The sequence below is a fragment of the Xenopus tropicalis genome, chromosome 7 (genome assembly GCF_000004195.4).
Source record: "Xenopus tropicalis strain Nigerian chromosome 7, UCB_Xtro_10.0, whole genome shotgun sequence".
NCBI lineage: Eukaryota > Metazoa > Chordata > Amphibia > Anura > Pipidae > Xenopus > Xenopus tropicalis.
Window position 1 is genome coordinate 25,454,864 of NC_030683.2, and position 16,415 is coordinate 25,471,278.

The 16,415-nt window shown below is 39.4% G+C and overlaps 1 protein-coding gene across 4 annotated transcripts in view; it reads right to left on the reverse strand.

Moving 5' to 3' along the window:
• Positions 1-16,415, reverse strand: part of exoc6 (exocyst complex component 6) — a 165,342-nt gene that overhangs the window by 111,175 nt on the left and 37,752 nt on the right. For all 4 annotated transcript variants that reach the window (XM_031905941.1, XM_031905939.1, XM_031905940.1 and 1 more), the window contains exons 2-5: positions 15,059-15,230; positions 11,666-11,713; positions 11,320-11,410; positions 3,153-3,198 (exon numbers count right to left, since the gene is read on the reverse strand). In XM_031905941.1, the coding sequence (XP_031761801.1) occupies positions 3,153-3,198; positions 11,320-11,410; positions 11,666-11,713; positions 15,059-15,230 (357 nt within the window). The remainder of the gene's footprint in view (positions 1-3,152; positions 3,199-11,319; positions 11,411-11,665; positions 11,714-15,058; positions 15,231-16,415) is intronic.

Below are 16,415 nucleotides of genomic sequence, written 5' to 3' on the forward strand. Positions count from 1 at the left end.
TACTAAAAAAAATGCATTTGTTGGTTCAAGAATAAAATGTTAAATGGTATGGTTTGCTATGTAACCAGTGTAATTTAGAAATAAAAAGTACACTATAAAAATTATGACAGTATCCCTTTAATAAATATCAAGCATTCCAGTTTTAGAAACCAAAATTCGAATTTTTCAAGTAAAAACTTTTGAATCACTGAGAAAATTAGAACTCAAATGTTGATAAATTGCCCTCAAAGAGTAAGTGCCACACAGAGGATTCTACTGACATTTGCCGATGGCGGATAGACAGACCATTGCACTTCACCACTCCAAGTGTAGGGACCGCAGTGTATAATATCAGAAAACCAGGTGTCCTTTTGAGTAAACTGGCAGCATTGGTAAAAACTAAATAAAAATGTATTAATTAAAAGCTAAACTAAATAAATTTTTCAGATTGTATGAGAAATTTTCCTACATATTATATCTTTTCCTACCATTGGCGACATTGCCATTTCAGTAAATGGTCTCACACCCAGGATCAGAGATTCCCAACAAAGCCTCACAAGTTTCCACTACCGTTTTTTTACAGAAATTACAGGCTACAGCTTTTCATATCTTTTGCTGTCCAAAATGTGGCTGACCCTCGTATTCCCAAACAAGGCGATAGTATAGGGCACACCTACGTTCTGCAAGTGCCGTGAGCATAATACAATTATTCCCACAATTCCAGCATCATTTAGGTTGTAAGAGGGTGATGCACTTCATGCAATTGCACGCGTTTGGTGCAACTACGCAGAATATATTCTACAATTGTCTGGATTTATTTTCGTTGTTCGCTGGCATCATTTCTGCTGTTTGGTGTGCAAGTGATGTGTGCACCCCATTCTTATGGTTGACGCAGGGTGCTAAGGGAACCCTGAAGGCCTACCGCTTGCTCCGAAGGTGGCAGTAGCTGCAGGGTTCTCCTGCCTCAATAGGCGCAGCAGCACTCAATTCGGAACAGAAGGCAGGAAGGACTGAGAGGAATGGGGCGCAAGTATACAAAAGTGCAACGTGCATATTTAATATGCAACTGACTGGGGAAATTGTAAGGACCGCAACTGCACTTGCTGAAAAAGGCCAAATAGGAGAACCCACTGACTCCTGTGCCCACTGACTCCTGTGCCCACTGGGAGTTTTCCTGGTATTCCAGTGGGCCAGTCCAACACGTAGAAAAACATGTTAGTTGCACAGCAGAAGACAATTTACCATTGCCTACTATTTTGGTAATTTTCTGCGCTGAAACAAATAGTAAACAATTGTCTGAACCATTTCTCCCACATGTGACACCCATTGGTAAAAAAAGTATTTGGATAGGTAACAGTACTGTGCAACACAGCACTACTAGCATCCAACAGCCCAAAGCAACCAATCACATTATGCAGAATGGACAACTTTGTCAACTTTAGGGGAAAAAAAGTGTTTATTCATTCAAAATTTCTATGACAGTTTATGCTGGGAATCAGCAGATCTGCCTTATAGTAAGCAACATTTTGAAAATGAACAATAATTTATCAAATAAAAATACTAAACTATTCCCCGTTGTTTGAAATCAGTGTAATTAGTTCCATTAAACAAACTGCTTCTAAGGTAACGCCCAGGGGAAACCCAGTGCATATTTTATTCTAGGAAGGATACAAACAAGGTCAACTGCCCTGTTGTTTTTAATGTAAATGTATTTTTAATGTGCTATGAGAGATGACGCAGCTATTAATGAGGTACAGTAGGATCATTATTTCTCTGTTCTGACTGTGCTCCCCCAATGCTCTAATTTATTGCCTGCCTGTAAATTGTTTTAGATGATATAAAACAAATCTTCCATTGAGATTTTTTTTTAATTACATTTTGTGCTGTTTAGCAAAAATTTTGTTTTTTGAACCCTTCGGTAGACATTTGAAGAATTGGCCTGTTTACTTGCAACATCTGTTCCGTGCCAGGGCAGAGCATATGAAAGATGATGATAAATATGGAAGTTACAGTCTCAGGGATCTATTTGCTATGGGGCTTCCATTTAAGGCGATACCATCTGGTGAGTGGGACCCGAGCAACATTTGTAATTAGGAGAGATCTTGGAAAAAAGATCAATAGGGTAGACTACAAGGAGCAGCACAGTGCGGGGCATAACCCATGAAAAACAGGAGCAAACAAACATGTTTTTTGCAGTTTTGCACCCTGCCCTGCACTTTGTAGAAAAGGCAACATGGAGTGCAAAGACCTGCATCTGCCCCATAAATAGAGTGTGGCCTGAGTTGCCAATGCTGTGTTCATACTGGGAGACAGAGGAAATCACATAGGCTTACCCAGCCAAACCCCTTATCAGACATGCAAGTTAAAAGGGGAACTACAGCTTACGAATCACAATTTGAGCCCCACAAAACACATGAACTTTTAATACACCTATCTCTGTATTCTGTAGTATGAATAAATACCATTTTTATATGCTGAAATCCAGCTGCAAAACAGTTCTTGTCTTTCTGCATCATTTCAAATCCTCGCAGGGGAGGAGGGACTAAAACATTGATGTTACAAATTATAACAAGTTCTTCACAGCTTACAGACAGCATGCAGGAACTACATAACCCACAATGCATTGCACTGTGATGCCCTTTTCTTTATTGACATCACGTGTGCATGGGATTGTGGGATTTTGAGGATGCAAGCCAAGGACAAACAACTAAAATCTACTACTGTAACATTTTATTTGAGTCTCAAAGTAGTCAGCCAGATCAGCAGGAGAACAGGGGGCCAGGTAACTTAAGTAACTGTTACAAACCATATTATCCCTTTAAAAATCATGAAAAGGCTGCATATTTTTTTAATTGATGTATACTGCAAAGTTGTTTGAAATTATGCCTACATTTCAAAAAGCTTAAGCTTTGTTTGGGTGGATTTCCCCTTTAAGGAGTGCCAGCTAGCAAAGGATGCCAGGCTGCCTTATACCCAGCAGCGATATCCTCAGCACCCGCTCCAGATTCTGCCACAAGGTGCAAAGCACAGCAAGCCCAATGCGAATGAGTGCTAACAAATGGCAGTTTTGCACCCTTTAGTGCTTCTGCGCTTGTTGCAGGGTCATTCTTAAATAAGGCTAATTATCTATAGTCCATCAACTGTATTTAGCTGAAAAAAAAGATAAATCTCACCTCTTTCCACTGATTTGTTCCTTTAGTTTGCTGTACATTTCCAGCGCTGGACAAAAGAGAAAGAGACAGCATAAAAATTCATAACATATCAGAGACATACATAGCATAACAGAGAAATATATCATAATAGAGATACAAAATAAACAATGTTAACCTTGACAGTAAAAAAGGATGTAAAAAAAAAAGCCTGTAAAAATCCTAAAGTTGGGACCAAAAATGGTTAATCAAGTATAAAGGTTGTCCAAGTCAGTAATGGTCGTCACCTCCTTTCCTCTCAGAGCCTCCGTCTTCTTACACCATCCACACCCACTGCTTTCTCTCGCCTTAAACCTTTCTATCTCGCTGCTCCTTACCTCTGGAACTCTATCCCTCAATTCCTACGTAGGGAACACTCACTAACTCTCTTTAAGAAAAAAGCACTAAAACGTTATTTTGCCCAGTCCTGCGCTTAAAGGCAAATGCCCATACCTGGTGCACTCTTACCTTCCAATTTGTGCCTGTATGTTACCCAACCACTTAGACTGTAAGCTCTACGGGGCAGGGACCTCCTTCCTATTGTGTCTCATACTACATGACTCTTAATCTCTGTGTATTTATACTTATTTATAGTCCGCCCTGTGTGTAATTGTGTATATTGTAAGATTGTACAGCACTGCGAATCTTTGTAGTGCTTTATAAATTACGTTATACATACATAATTATTCTAACTGCTCGAGTAAAAAAAAACAAACAAACAAAACAAATATATATATATATACACATGTGTGTGCTTGTTTGATATCATCTTCCTGATCAATATATCGTCAGACAAGGAGCTCATCATACATTAATGCGGTCCTCTCCTTTTAATAGATCTACATAGGCCCTTTGATGATCCAATCATTGGGCCATGTGTCAAACAATCAGGGGGCAGCTACCAAAGAAAAAGCCATAGGAAGCTTGTTCAGAAGCAGATTTCCAGATCCCAAGATAAAAAGGGGCCCTGGAGCCAAAGGGTCATGTTCTTTCCTAGGTGCGCACCACAAGAGTTGATTGTAAGTGTGAAATAACAAGCACATCTGCACCCAGCATCCTGGACGGGCAATCTGTGGATATTGGCAAATGCCAGAGGGGCTGCTGTAAGATGCCATAGACAGTCACTATTTATTGGGTTGGTGGGGACTTTTTGTGCCTCACTGCACTGGAAATGCAAGTGCCTATTTTGAGTCCCAGTCTGGATCTTTTACCCAGTTTTGTACAGAGACACAATTGGGTAAAAGCACCAAATCCACTATTTTAGGATTCAGCCAAACCCTAAATACTGGTGCATCCCTATATTTCACTGACATGCTAAATTGTTTCAATCAGCAATTATTTTTAATTAGACAACTATGTGCTAAAAAATGAAAGCAAAATGCTATTGGCAACCATGCTGAATTAAAACTCATAGTACAGGTATCGGATCCCTTATCCGGAAATCCATTATCCAGAAAGTTCCGAATTACGGAAAGGCCATCTCCCATAGACTCCATTGTAATCAAATAATTCACATTTTTAAAAATGATTCCCTTTTCTCTGTAATAATAAAACTGTCCCTTGTACTTGATCCCAACTAAGATATAATTAACCCTTATTGGAGGCAAAACAATCCTATTGGGTTTAATTACTGTTTAAATAATTTTTTTAGTATACTAAAGGTAGGGAATCCGAATTATGGAGAGACCCCTTATCCGGAAAACCCCAGGTCCCGAGCATTCTGGATAACAGGTCCCATACATGTACCACCAGTCAGATGGCTTTCATTACTAAGATCTGTCTTAAAAGAACACTGACGTATTTCTGGTAACATCCACGTCATCCACAGGATGCTTTACCAACACATATGTCACAGTCAGTGTAGTGGTGGTTACTGTATATTGTATGAGTCCTACTGTTGTACACTTGCACTGGGCAAAGCAGTAAGGACCCCGACTATCACTGTTGCTGAAGTTACTCAAGTCTGGATCCCTGATCCCATTCCATTGCTACATTACACCTGCACTTTACTGTATGTATATATTTGTCACACAATCAATTTTGCACCAAAAAGTATCCCGCATCCTACTGCCCATACTGTAATGACCATAGTTATATTATTTATAATGCACACAAAGCCTAGGGATGAAACATACGGCCATTAAGTAAAAGTTCACCTGACCTAGTTCTGATAATAGCCGGCTGAATGATTCCTCTCACTGGACCTCATGGATGAAGACACGAGCATCCAAACCCTCACAGATTGCTATTATTATTTTTTCTACCTGAGGTCTGAGAGTTTGAATTTCACCCCAATGCAGCTCTAATAAAAGGCATCATTCAGGCTGCGCATTCCTTTGCTCTACTTGTGATTGCTATTCAATCAAGTGAGGAAACCAGCTCAGTGGTGCGAAACAACATCCCTTTTTTTGTTTTGTGTTTTCTTTTTTTTTTTTCCTTGTGCTTGAAAGGTCAAGCTACTGGCTTTTAAAGGGCCTCTATACTGTCATTATTTATTGTTACTGTGGATTTGTGTAGTGGAAATATTAGAAGCTGACTGTGTGTTTAGGCTCCTTTTGCTTCTCTGCCCCGGGTTTCTATGAAGGTGTGAGTGGGTCAGCTTGCAGTGGTAGATCTGCCTAAGCAGCCATTTTTTACTCTTGTTGGATGGATTGCAGTATATTTCTTTTACAAGAAGCCAGGAGGGGAATGTCCTAGCAGTAGAGCATGGTCATAAATTTAACTCTCTACAGCAGGGAAAACTCCCTTTGGTTTTTCTCATTGCCTGTACATGGAGATGCCATGATTCTATAACAGCATAGGTATTGTCCTATACTAAACAAATTTAAGCAACATCATTTTACGCCATAGTGGACCTTAAACAGATCTATACACATATACTGCATGCTCTACTTGTCTTTACTATCTCTTTCCCTTCTTTAAACCCTTTCTGTTACTATATTCTAAACTTTACTTGTTCTTTTCAGGTTGAGCTCCTTCTCAGAATGAATACTTAACCAACAGAGAGTTTACATTATATTAGGTGGACTATTAAAGAATATTACCAAACTAGAATATATTTATCAGTAAGTATTGCCCTTTCAAGTCTATTACCTTGAGCGCCATTTAGTGATGGGCTGTGTGCTCCCACAGAGACCACCTGACAGGAAATGATGCAGCTCTAATTGTAACAGGAAGTAGTGTTGGAGTAAAAGAAAGAACTTTGTATATTAAGTGGCTGATGGGGCCTAGCATGTATGTGTGCCCTTGGTTTGTTTATGTGCACTGTGAATCATATGATCAGTTAATAGAGCTTCTCCAGCAGAATCCTGCATTGAAAATTCGGTCACACTTTACTGCTGAGCTGTAAGTTGGAGTGATATCCCCCCCTCCCAGCAGCCGATCAGCAGAACAATGGGAAGGGAGCAAGATAGCAGCTCCTAGTAGATATCAGAATAGAACTCAATAGTAAGAAATCCAAGTCCGGCTTGGGACTCCTCCAGTTACATGGGAGTAGGAGAAACAATAGGTTAGCTGAAAGCAGTTCTAATGGGTAGCGCTGGCTCCTTCTGAAAGCTCAGACTCAGGCACAATGCACTGAGATGGCACCTACACACCAATATTACAGCTAAAAATACATTTGTTGGCTCAATAAAATCATGCCAGTATCCCTTTAATTAAAATGATCATTTTCTATTTAGTATTACCCAGTGGCACATACTAAGTATATTTTTATAAAAATGGTTTATGTAGTGAAGAGTTTTACATTCACAAAAGGTCTAAATAGTGGGTTATTTTTAGCATGCAATAAAAATGGTATCACTTCTTATATTTTTAGAATTAACGATCGATGCACCAAAAGTTCGCTTGTCTGGCTTAAGATTTTATGGGCCCGATTCACTAAAGTCCGAAATAAGGAGTGCTATTTATAGCATGCGTTAAAAATCTTATCACTTCTTATTTTTCACTCGATTCACTAAAAGGACACTTGTCATAATTAAGAAGCGATGTTCTTGGCGTTATTTATCTTACGATGACATATTTTCAAGCAATATATTACGCAGCGCACAAGATATTACGCAGCGCGCGATATTTTACGCAGAGCGCAATATATTACGCACCTAACCATTGCTTTCTGAAAACCACCATTTCCCTGAAAACTGGAGGATGCATCACTCTAGGGCCAACATACACTTGAAAAAATACGACTGCAAACTCCATGTTGTGTTGCCAATAGCTCACAAACCGCAATTTTCTTTAAGTACCGCCTGCCCCAAGTAGGGTTAATATTCACACAGATTAACACGATATTTTGCACGTTTAACGCTTCATATGTGTTTGTGAATCATGCGTTAGTACTATTTCTATTCGCTAATTAACGTAATGCGTTTTTTTTTGTGCATGCGATATGCGGATTAACACATGCGAAATGACTTTGATGAATCGGTACTTAATTATCGCATGCTTTTTAATGAAAAAAACTATGCGATAAGCGTTATTGACCTTTAGTGAATCGGCCCCTATAACGCTTATCGCATAGTTTTTTTCATTAAAATATGTCATCGTAAGATAAATAACGCCAAGAACATCGCTTCTTAATTATGACAAGTGTCCTTTTAGTGAATCGAGAGAAAAATAAGAAGTGATAAGATTTTTAACGCATGCTATAAATAGCACTCCTTATTTCAGACTTTAGTGAATCAGGCCCTATTTTCGTTATTTTTTGATAAACCATGTACGATATTTTTAAGTATGCCATATTTTAATCAATATGCAATATGTTTATGCGTTATTTTATAGCACGCAATATTATCACGCGCTGTTACCCAGGTAACGTTACTTTGTGAAAACTACCGTTCTGAAAATTACCATTTCCCTGGAAACTCGAGGATGCGTCACAGAGTAATTATCGCCACATTTTATGCTTTTAACGCTTAAAATATGTCTGTGAATTATGTGTTAGGACTATTTCTACTTGATAATTATCACAATGCGATGGACATAGCGCTTTGCGGTAATTGAGATTTTTGCGTATGCAATATGACTATTAACGCATACGAAATGACTTTGATGAATCGTTACTTAATTAAACATCATTTTTTAACGCATAAAACTATGCGTTAAGTGGTAACGACCTTTTGTGAATCAGCCCATATGTGTTAAGTGATAACAACCTTTTGTGAATTAGCCCCTATACTTTAAGTGATAACGACCTTTTGTGAATCAGCCCCATAGCCTGTTTTTTGCAAAATATTTTTATACAGACCTACATTGTTCATTGTATAGTTATCCTTTTTATTTATAACGCAAGAATAAATCTGACTTAACAGGGATTCAAAATAAAGCCCTGAAATTTCAAGTTTGCAGAGGCCCAAACAGCCCCCCAGCAGCCCAATAAATAGTCACTGTCTATGGCATCTTACAGCAGCATTTGCCAGAATTCCCATATTATCAGTCCCCGCCTGCAACCTAATATAGAATACAGAAAAAAAAAAATCATTCGCTTATGAATCAAAGTTTCAGCTTCTATTTAAAGGACTCATTTTTTTAAGGTTGCAAAAGTACTCTCATGAACACCCCACAAGGGCTAGTAACAAGAGACTATTTATCAAGTCTTTTGGTGTATTCAAGAAATAGATGAGTAATATTTAAACAAAATCCAAGAGTTAGCCGCTGGATAAGAGCTCTTGTGATCCATAATGACCCTCTGGAAGTAGAAAAATAATGGGACCAGAGTGTAGGATAAGTGTGTGAGTTTCTGCCCATTGAAACATACTGTGTAAACCACTGACACTGCCCTGTATCCAAAGGTCAACAACAGCCTTAATGGACTTAAAAAAACTTTAATATATATTGATAGAAAGGCTATCCCTGGAGCAGCAATAGCACTATTGGTATTTTTCTGTTATTTTTCGAACAAGGCTTCAGATAAGAGACAATCACTAAATATATAAAGGGGTCATTTACTTGATCCAGGGCAGTAGGGCAAGAGAACTAAGGTGCGCAAGGGCATGCCCTCTAGTGGTCAAAATACTGCCTAGATGAGCAGTTAGAATTGCCTGGGAATTAAGTCAGATAGAAACATAGGGCCCGATTCACTAAAGTCCGAAATAAGGAGTGCTATTTATAGCATGCGTTAAAAATCTTATCACTTCTTATTTTTCGCTCGATTCACTAAAAGGACACTTGTCATAATTAAGAAGCGATGTTCTTGGCGTTATTTATCTTGCGACCACATATTTTCAAGCAACGTGCTGCGTAATATGTTGTGCGCTGCATAATATATTGCTTGAAAATATGTCGTCGCAAGATAAATAACGCCAAGAACATCGCTTCTTAATTATGACAAGTGTCCTTTTAGTGAATCGAGCGAAAAATAAGAAGTGATAAGATTTTTAACGCATGCTATAAATAGCACTCCATGGGCCCGATTCACTAAAGTCTGAAATAAGGAGTTGTGGAACCATTCAGCAGCCATTTGATGATGTCTGTGTATACTCCACCCATCTCTGACATCACTGGAGGTAATGTTAGGATAAATAAGACCAGTGTATATGTTGGGCTGGGTGTGGTTTGGTGGATGAGGACTTTGGGTGGGTAGGTATCTAAGATGAATGTCACTCTTTTTTAGGCCAATGCCACCTCATGTGACAGGAACAGTATCTGCCTGCCACATGGGGTTGATTTGTACCTTTCCTGTCAGAATCTGCACACATGGGGCAGCACTGAGCAGAAATGTTGGTTTTTATGCCTAACATTAACCTAAATGGCTGTTTTTACTGGGTGGGCATTTGCTTGCTGTTTCTTTATTATGGCCGATGTGGCCCCTCAGAAGCCATGTTGAACATCTGGCACCAATGAGCTCTAAAAGGCTGCCTACAAGTTGTGTCTGGTGTGGTTGGCCTAAGCCAGTGGTTCTGGATGAGTAGTTGGCTGAAGGGAGCCATTTCTATGTCATATTCTTCAGCCATAATTCCTTAAGAGAAGGTGAAAACCGGTTTAAAGGCAGCGCTATGGATATGGTGTGAGGCATGCCAATACCTTCTGGTTTCAAAATATTGTATTCATTATAATTAAATGACAAATCTTTGGTCTTTGGTCCAACCATATCTAAATATGTGATGTATAATCTCTGCATCAATTAAAATTATCCTTGTCATGGCAATGTCTGTCGCAATTCGCTCTTGTTGGGTTGACTTCTTGAGCTCATTTTGGGAGCCATACTGTAAATATTAAACAACAATAACACACATACTGTATACAGGTATGGGACCTGTTATCCAGATAAAGGATCCGGATAAGGGATCTTTCTGTAATTTAGATCTCCATACCTTAAGTCTGCTAAAAATCATTGAAACATCAAATAAACCAAATAGGATTGTTTTGCATACAATAATGATTAATTATATCTTAGTTGGGATCAAGTACAGGTACTGTTTTATTATTACAGAGAAAAGGGAATCATTTAACCATGAAATAAACCCAATAGGACTGTTCTGCCCCCAATAAGGGGTAATTATATCTTAGTTGGGATCAAGTACAGGCACTGTTTTATTATTACAGAGAAAAGGGAATCATTTAACCATTAAATAAACCCAATAGGGCTGTTCTGCCCCCAATAAGGGGTAATTATATCTTAGTTGGGATCAGGTACAGGTACTGTTTTATTATTACAGAGAAAAGGGAATCATTTAACCATTAAATAAACCCAATAGGGCTGTTCTGCCCCCAATAAGGGGTAATTATATCTTAGTTGGGATCAAGTACAGGTACTGTTTTATTATTACAGAAAAAAGGGAATCATTTAACCATTAAATAAACCCAATAGGGCTGTTCTGCCCCCAATAAGGGGTGATTATATCTTAGTTGGGATCAAGTACAAGGTACTGTTTTATTATTACAGAGAAAAAGGAAATCATTTTTAAAATTTAGAATTATTTGCTTATAATGGAGTCTATGGGCGATGGCCTTTCCGTACTTCGTAACTTTCTGGATAATGGGTTATCGGATAAGGGGTCCGATACCTGTACTATGAGTTTAAATCCAGCATGGTTGCCAATAGCATTTTGCTTTCATTTTTTAGCACATAGTTGTCTAATTAAAAATAATTGCTGATTAAAACAATAAGGGATCCCATACCTGTACAGGCAAAGTTAAACAATGCATTACTCACCTGGAAGGCACAACTGGAGTTTATCTATTACAGTCGCAATGTTTCGTTGCTGGATTCTACATCGGATGCTTTCCTCTGTTTTAGCGATGACCTGACGTGCAAATTACAAAACAAAACAATTTCACGGATTTCAATCCCAGCAATTTCCTTAACTATGAAATGGTTCAGCAAATGAATTCATATTCAAACTAAATTATATTTAATTAATATACAATTTCGCATTATTTTCATCTCAAATTATTTTCTAAATAAAAAATCTTCCCTATAGAACGTATAGAATTTACGTGTTGGAAAATGTTTGAACTTGTAAAAAAATCTGATTTCTAAAACTTCTGATTGGTCTCACCTCCTTCCCAGCATCCTGAAGCCTTCGGTTCGTATCAGTAACTTGGACCTGAAAGAAATAAACGTACCTCGGTCAGACAAACAAGCACATACTGCCCTGATGTAACTGCTCACCCTTGTAATCAGATCATGATTCATGAGAAAGTTAAAACAAAGAAATGCAAAATTCAAATTAACTCAACAGTTTGAACTTGAACTTTTCATCACAAAGGCCTTTTGTTTCCTCTAATTACTGGTGACAGTTTGTACTAACAGATTTTGTGGCAAACTTCTCAATTTTAGTTGGGATTTTTGAACTTTCATTGTTCCTGCGGGTCTGTCAAACAATTCAAATCATTGACCCAATTGGCCACTGGTCCCCTTTTGATAACCTCAATGAGCTCTATGTGCCATTCATTGTCTGTAGGGAAATGGCTGACGGCATTTTCTTGTAATTAAACATTCAACGACTGGGTGGTTGGTTCACATCAAACATGGAAATCTCCGAGCCACAGCAGCATTTTTCATGTCGCAGGTGCAGGAATAGCACGACCCCTGATTTTCCCACATATTAAGTGACTCATTAGGTCATCATAATAAGGAAGCACATTCTGGTTTATTAAAAATCTCATTCATTTCTGAACAAAGATGTTCAACGACCTCATTGATGCTGCATTTTGTCTCTTGTTATCTGAATATCGTTTATATAATGCGCTGCGAATCACAAGCTCCGGTGAACTGCATTTGTCCCGTCTGCTACGCATATTTTGTTCCGAGATGTGTAAAGAGACCTAAAAGGGATGGTTCAGTGTGACCTCTGTCTCAACTAAAACACTTCTCGGGTGGTGGAACCACAAGTTTCCCAAAGCTGAACCATGACCGCAAATTACAACTGATATCCGACACGTAACAGGAGTCTTTGAAAATTCCATCTCAGTACGGGAGGAGAAATCCAGTTTGGCAGCGACTACAGAATTGAAAGGAAAATGGAGAATGCTCTTGGGCTGTTTAATGGTTAGACGCCTGGAGAGTTAAGAAACTATCTTTAAATGAGTGGTTTATTTTTATAAAAAAGAAAATATAACCAAGACGTGAAATTTCAGATATCGAGTCTGAGCGAGTCTTGCCAATTTCTGTTACGGTATGGAACCTTGATTTCATAATTATAACAGAGATCTAGAAAATTTTCATGCTTGGGGTTTAAAAGAGTTTTGGAGAGTAGAAAGAAAATAGTTATTAGGGGCACACCCCACCAGTCCTGGTAATGGAGAGCAAAGGCATGGGGTTGCTCCTTTTCCTCCTGCAAACCATTAAGGGATGGAAAGCTAGCTCATCTCCAAACCATTTGTGGAAAGGAGTGAGAAAACCTGCAGTCCCCACACAGGGGGTACTTTTATATATTTAAAGGGGAACTCCACCCAAACAAACAGCTTTTTGAAAAGAAAAAATAATTTTAAGCAACTTTGCAATATACATTAATTAAAAAATATGCAGCCTTTTCATGATTTTTAATGTATTAATATGGTTTGGAACAGTTCCCTAAGCTTGGGCCCCTGTTCCCCTGCTGATCTGGTTGATCACTTTGAGACTTAAATAAAATGTAACAGCAGTCGACTGTCCTCAACCTGCCTTCAGCCTCCATATCCCACAATTCCCTGCACAAGTGATGTCAATAAGGAAAGAAACATCACAGTGCAATGCATTGTGGGTTATGTAGTTCCTACATGCTGTCTGTAAGCTGTGGAGAAGCTTTTGCAATTTGTAACAGCAGTGTTTTAGTCCCTCCTCCCCACCAGGATTTCAAATGAAGCAGAAAGAGAAGAACTGTTTTATAGCTGGACTTCAGCATATAAAAATGGTACAGATTACAGTGATAGGTATATTAGGCGTTTTAGTGTTGTGCGGGGCTCTTTATCGAATTTTGGTTCAGGAGCCAGAGTTCCTCTTTAAGATATTTTGAGGCATGGACCCTATACCTTGGTAACTGTTTTATTCAGGTACCATAATGAGCCTCTAAGTCTACTGAAATGACAAAAGTTTAAACAAGATGACAAATATCAGCACTTCAGGGCATTCTTGATTCCCTAATATAGCATTGCTCTCCTTGCATTAAAGAAAGCATATTAAAGAAATTAACCTTAATGTCTATAGATTGGCCTAAATATCCTAGCCTGAATCTATATATTTATTCTTCAAAAAAGCTCACTGCGTCTAAATAAAAAGCAAAGGAATTTTCTCTTTTTATACACAGTAGCAACCGCCATCTTCATTGGCCACAAAATCACTTCCCTCTCTATCAAAAAAAAGGGAAAGCTGTGACCACAAATTCATACAAACACAAGAGGCCCTCTAGTGGTGAGGACAACTTTGCCTTTTATTATATCCCAAAAAATAATGTTGAAAAAATCAAGCACATATATTAGGAGAAATGGAACATAACACAGATAACAAGTGTGCGCCTTCAGCTTAATATCACTGGCGGGTTGTTCAGCATGTGTCCCTGGCATTTATAGGTACAGACTTAGGATACTGTGAGCAGCTACTTCCGAAATAATTCACAGAGAATAAATTATTCTCAAAAAAAAAAGAACTTATTGTCTTATTGAGAATGGAAAATTAGCTGGTGTAAATACCTCCATAACTGCAGACAGATAATGAGAATAGAATGGCCCCGTGACCAGTAGTAAGTGTGGCCAGACACAGCATTGCTTCATAAGGCCACAATCTAATAAGCTGTGGACAGGAGGAGCATCTATGGGGTAATGGAATAAAAGTCACAGACTTTGCACCAGGTCTTGTAACCCACAGCAACCATTAAGCTGGTAACATTTATTGGCCAGCTGCTAATGCAAACTTCTGAGAGTTTAATATGAGTTACTAGACCTGGTGCAAATTATTGCTCCTAATATTTGGGAATGATAAATCGCTTATTAAGACAAAGAGCCGTGACAGGAGAACCTTAGTGGCAAACACTTGAGGTCCATGTATCACTGATCGGTATGTGTCTATTAGGGCACCTTTCATACACTAATATTAGTGAGTGATGAATGATGACAGATGGAGAAGTGGAGTCTTTTGTCCACTAGAGGTACTAGACATCCCTGTGCCAGAGCCCTTACTGTACAGGCCCAGACTGGCAATCTATGGATTCAGGCAAATGCCAGAGGGGCTGCTGTAAGATGCCATAGACAGTCACTATTTATTGGGCTGGTGGGGGCTGTTTGGGCCTCTGTGTACTTGAAATGCCAGGGCCTATTTTGAATCCCAGTTCAGACCTCAGAGTTACTGAATATTCCACAAGGTGCCCTGGCAGCACAAGTACACACACACACACACACACAACTATGACAGTATCAAGTGATGTATCACTAAGGCCAATGTGACCAATTAGAGAGGAGGCAACATGATTCCTTACCTTCAGTTTCTCGGCATCAGCCCTTACTTTAAGTAGCTCATTAATTGCTTCTACAAATCCCTGGTGATGGAAATTGCACATTTTCTCAATTTCTCGGTCATGATTGCGAATCCGCGCATCCAGCTTTTCCATGAATCTTTGGTGTGCATTTGGCTGGTCATCATACACAGAGCTGTGAATAAATAAGAGATGGTAAGTGCTTATAATGCAGGAATATGAGCCCTGAGCATACATACACATACATGTCAAAATATCTACCTGCCCCTGTGGGGCTTTTCCATTCTGGTTTTTGCCAGTTTATCCATTTCGCTCTCCTGTTCAGCTCAGTGCAGTCCTGTTTAGTGAGCAAGGCCCATGTACAGGCAGATCCACAGCCATGCAGGTTCCCAGAGCCATACATAGGGTCTGCTACTCATAGTACATTAGCATGGGGTGAAAACTGGCACATGGTGGTGGGTTGTTAAAGAGCCCCACACAACATAGAAACCCTTAATATACAAATCACTGTAATTTGTTCCTTCAAAAAGTATGAATACATACCATTTTATATGCTGAGATCCAGCTGCAAAATAGTTCATCTCTTCCAACATCATTTGAATTCCTTGCAGGGGAGGAGGGACTAAAACACTGATGTTACATATTGTAACAATTTCTCCACAGCTTACAGAAAGTATGTAGGAACTACATAACCCACAATGCATTGCACTGTGATGTTCCCACTGCTACTATAGATATCTCTCCCTACTATCCCACAGCCACAGTCCCTTCCCAGAGGCTATTATCCCCCCCACTGCTACTATAGGCACCATCTCTCCCTACTATACCTGCTATCCCACAGCCACAGTCCCTTCCCAGAGGCTATTATCCCACTGCTACTATAGGCACCATCTCTCCCTACTATACCTGCTATCCCACAGCCCCAGTCCCTTCCCAGAGGCTATTATCCTACTGCTACTATAGGCACCATCTCTCCCTACTATACCTGCTATCCCACAGCCACAGTCCCTTCCCAGAGGCTATTATCCTACTGCTACTATAGGCACCATCTCTCCCTACTATACCTGCTATCCCACAGCCACAGTCCCTTCCCAGAGGCTATTATCCCACTGCTACTATAGGCACCATCTCTCCCTACTATACCTGCTATCCCACAGCCCCAGTCCCTTCCCAGAGGCTATTATCCTACTGCTACTATAGGCACCATCTCTCCCTACTATACCTGCTATTCCACAGCCACAGTCCCTTCCCAGAGGCTATTATCCCCCACTGCTACTATAGGCACCATCTCTCCCTACTATACCTGCTATCCCACAGCCCCAGTCCCTTCCCAGAGGCTATTATCCTACTGCTACTATAG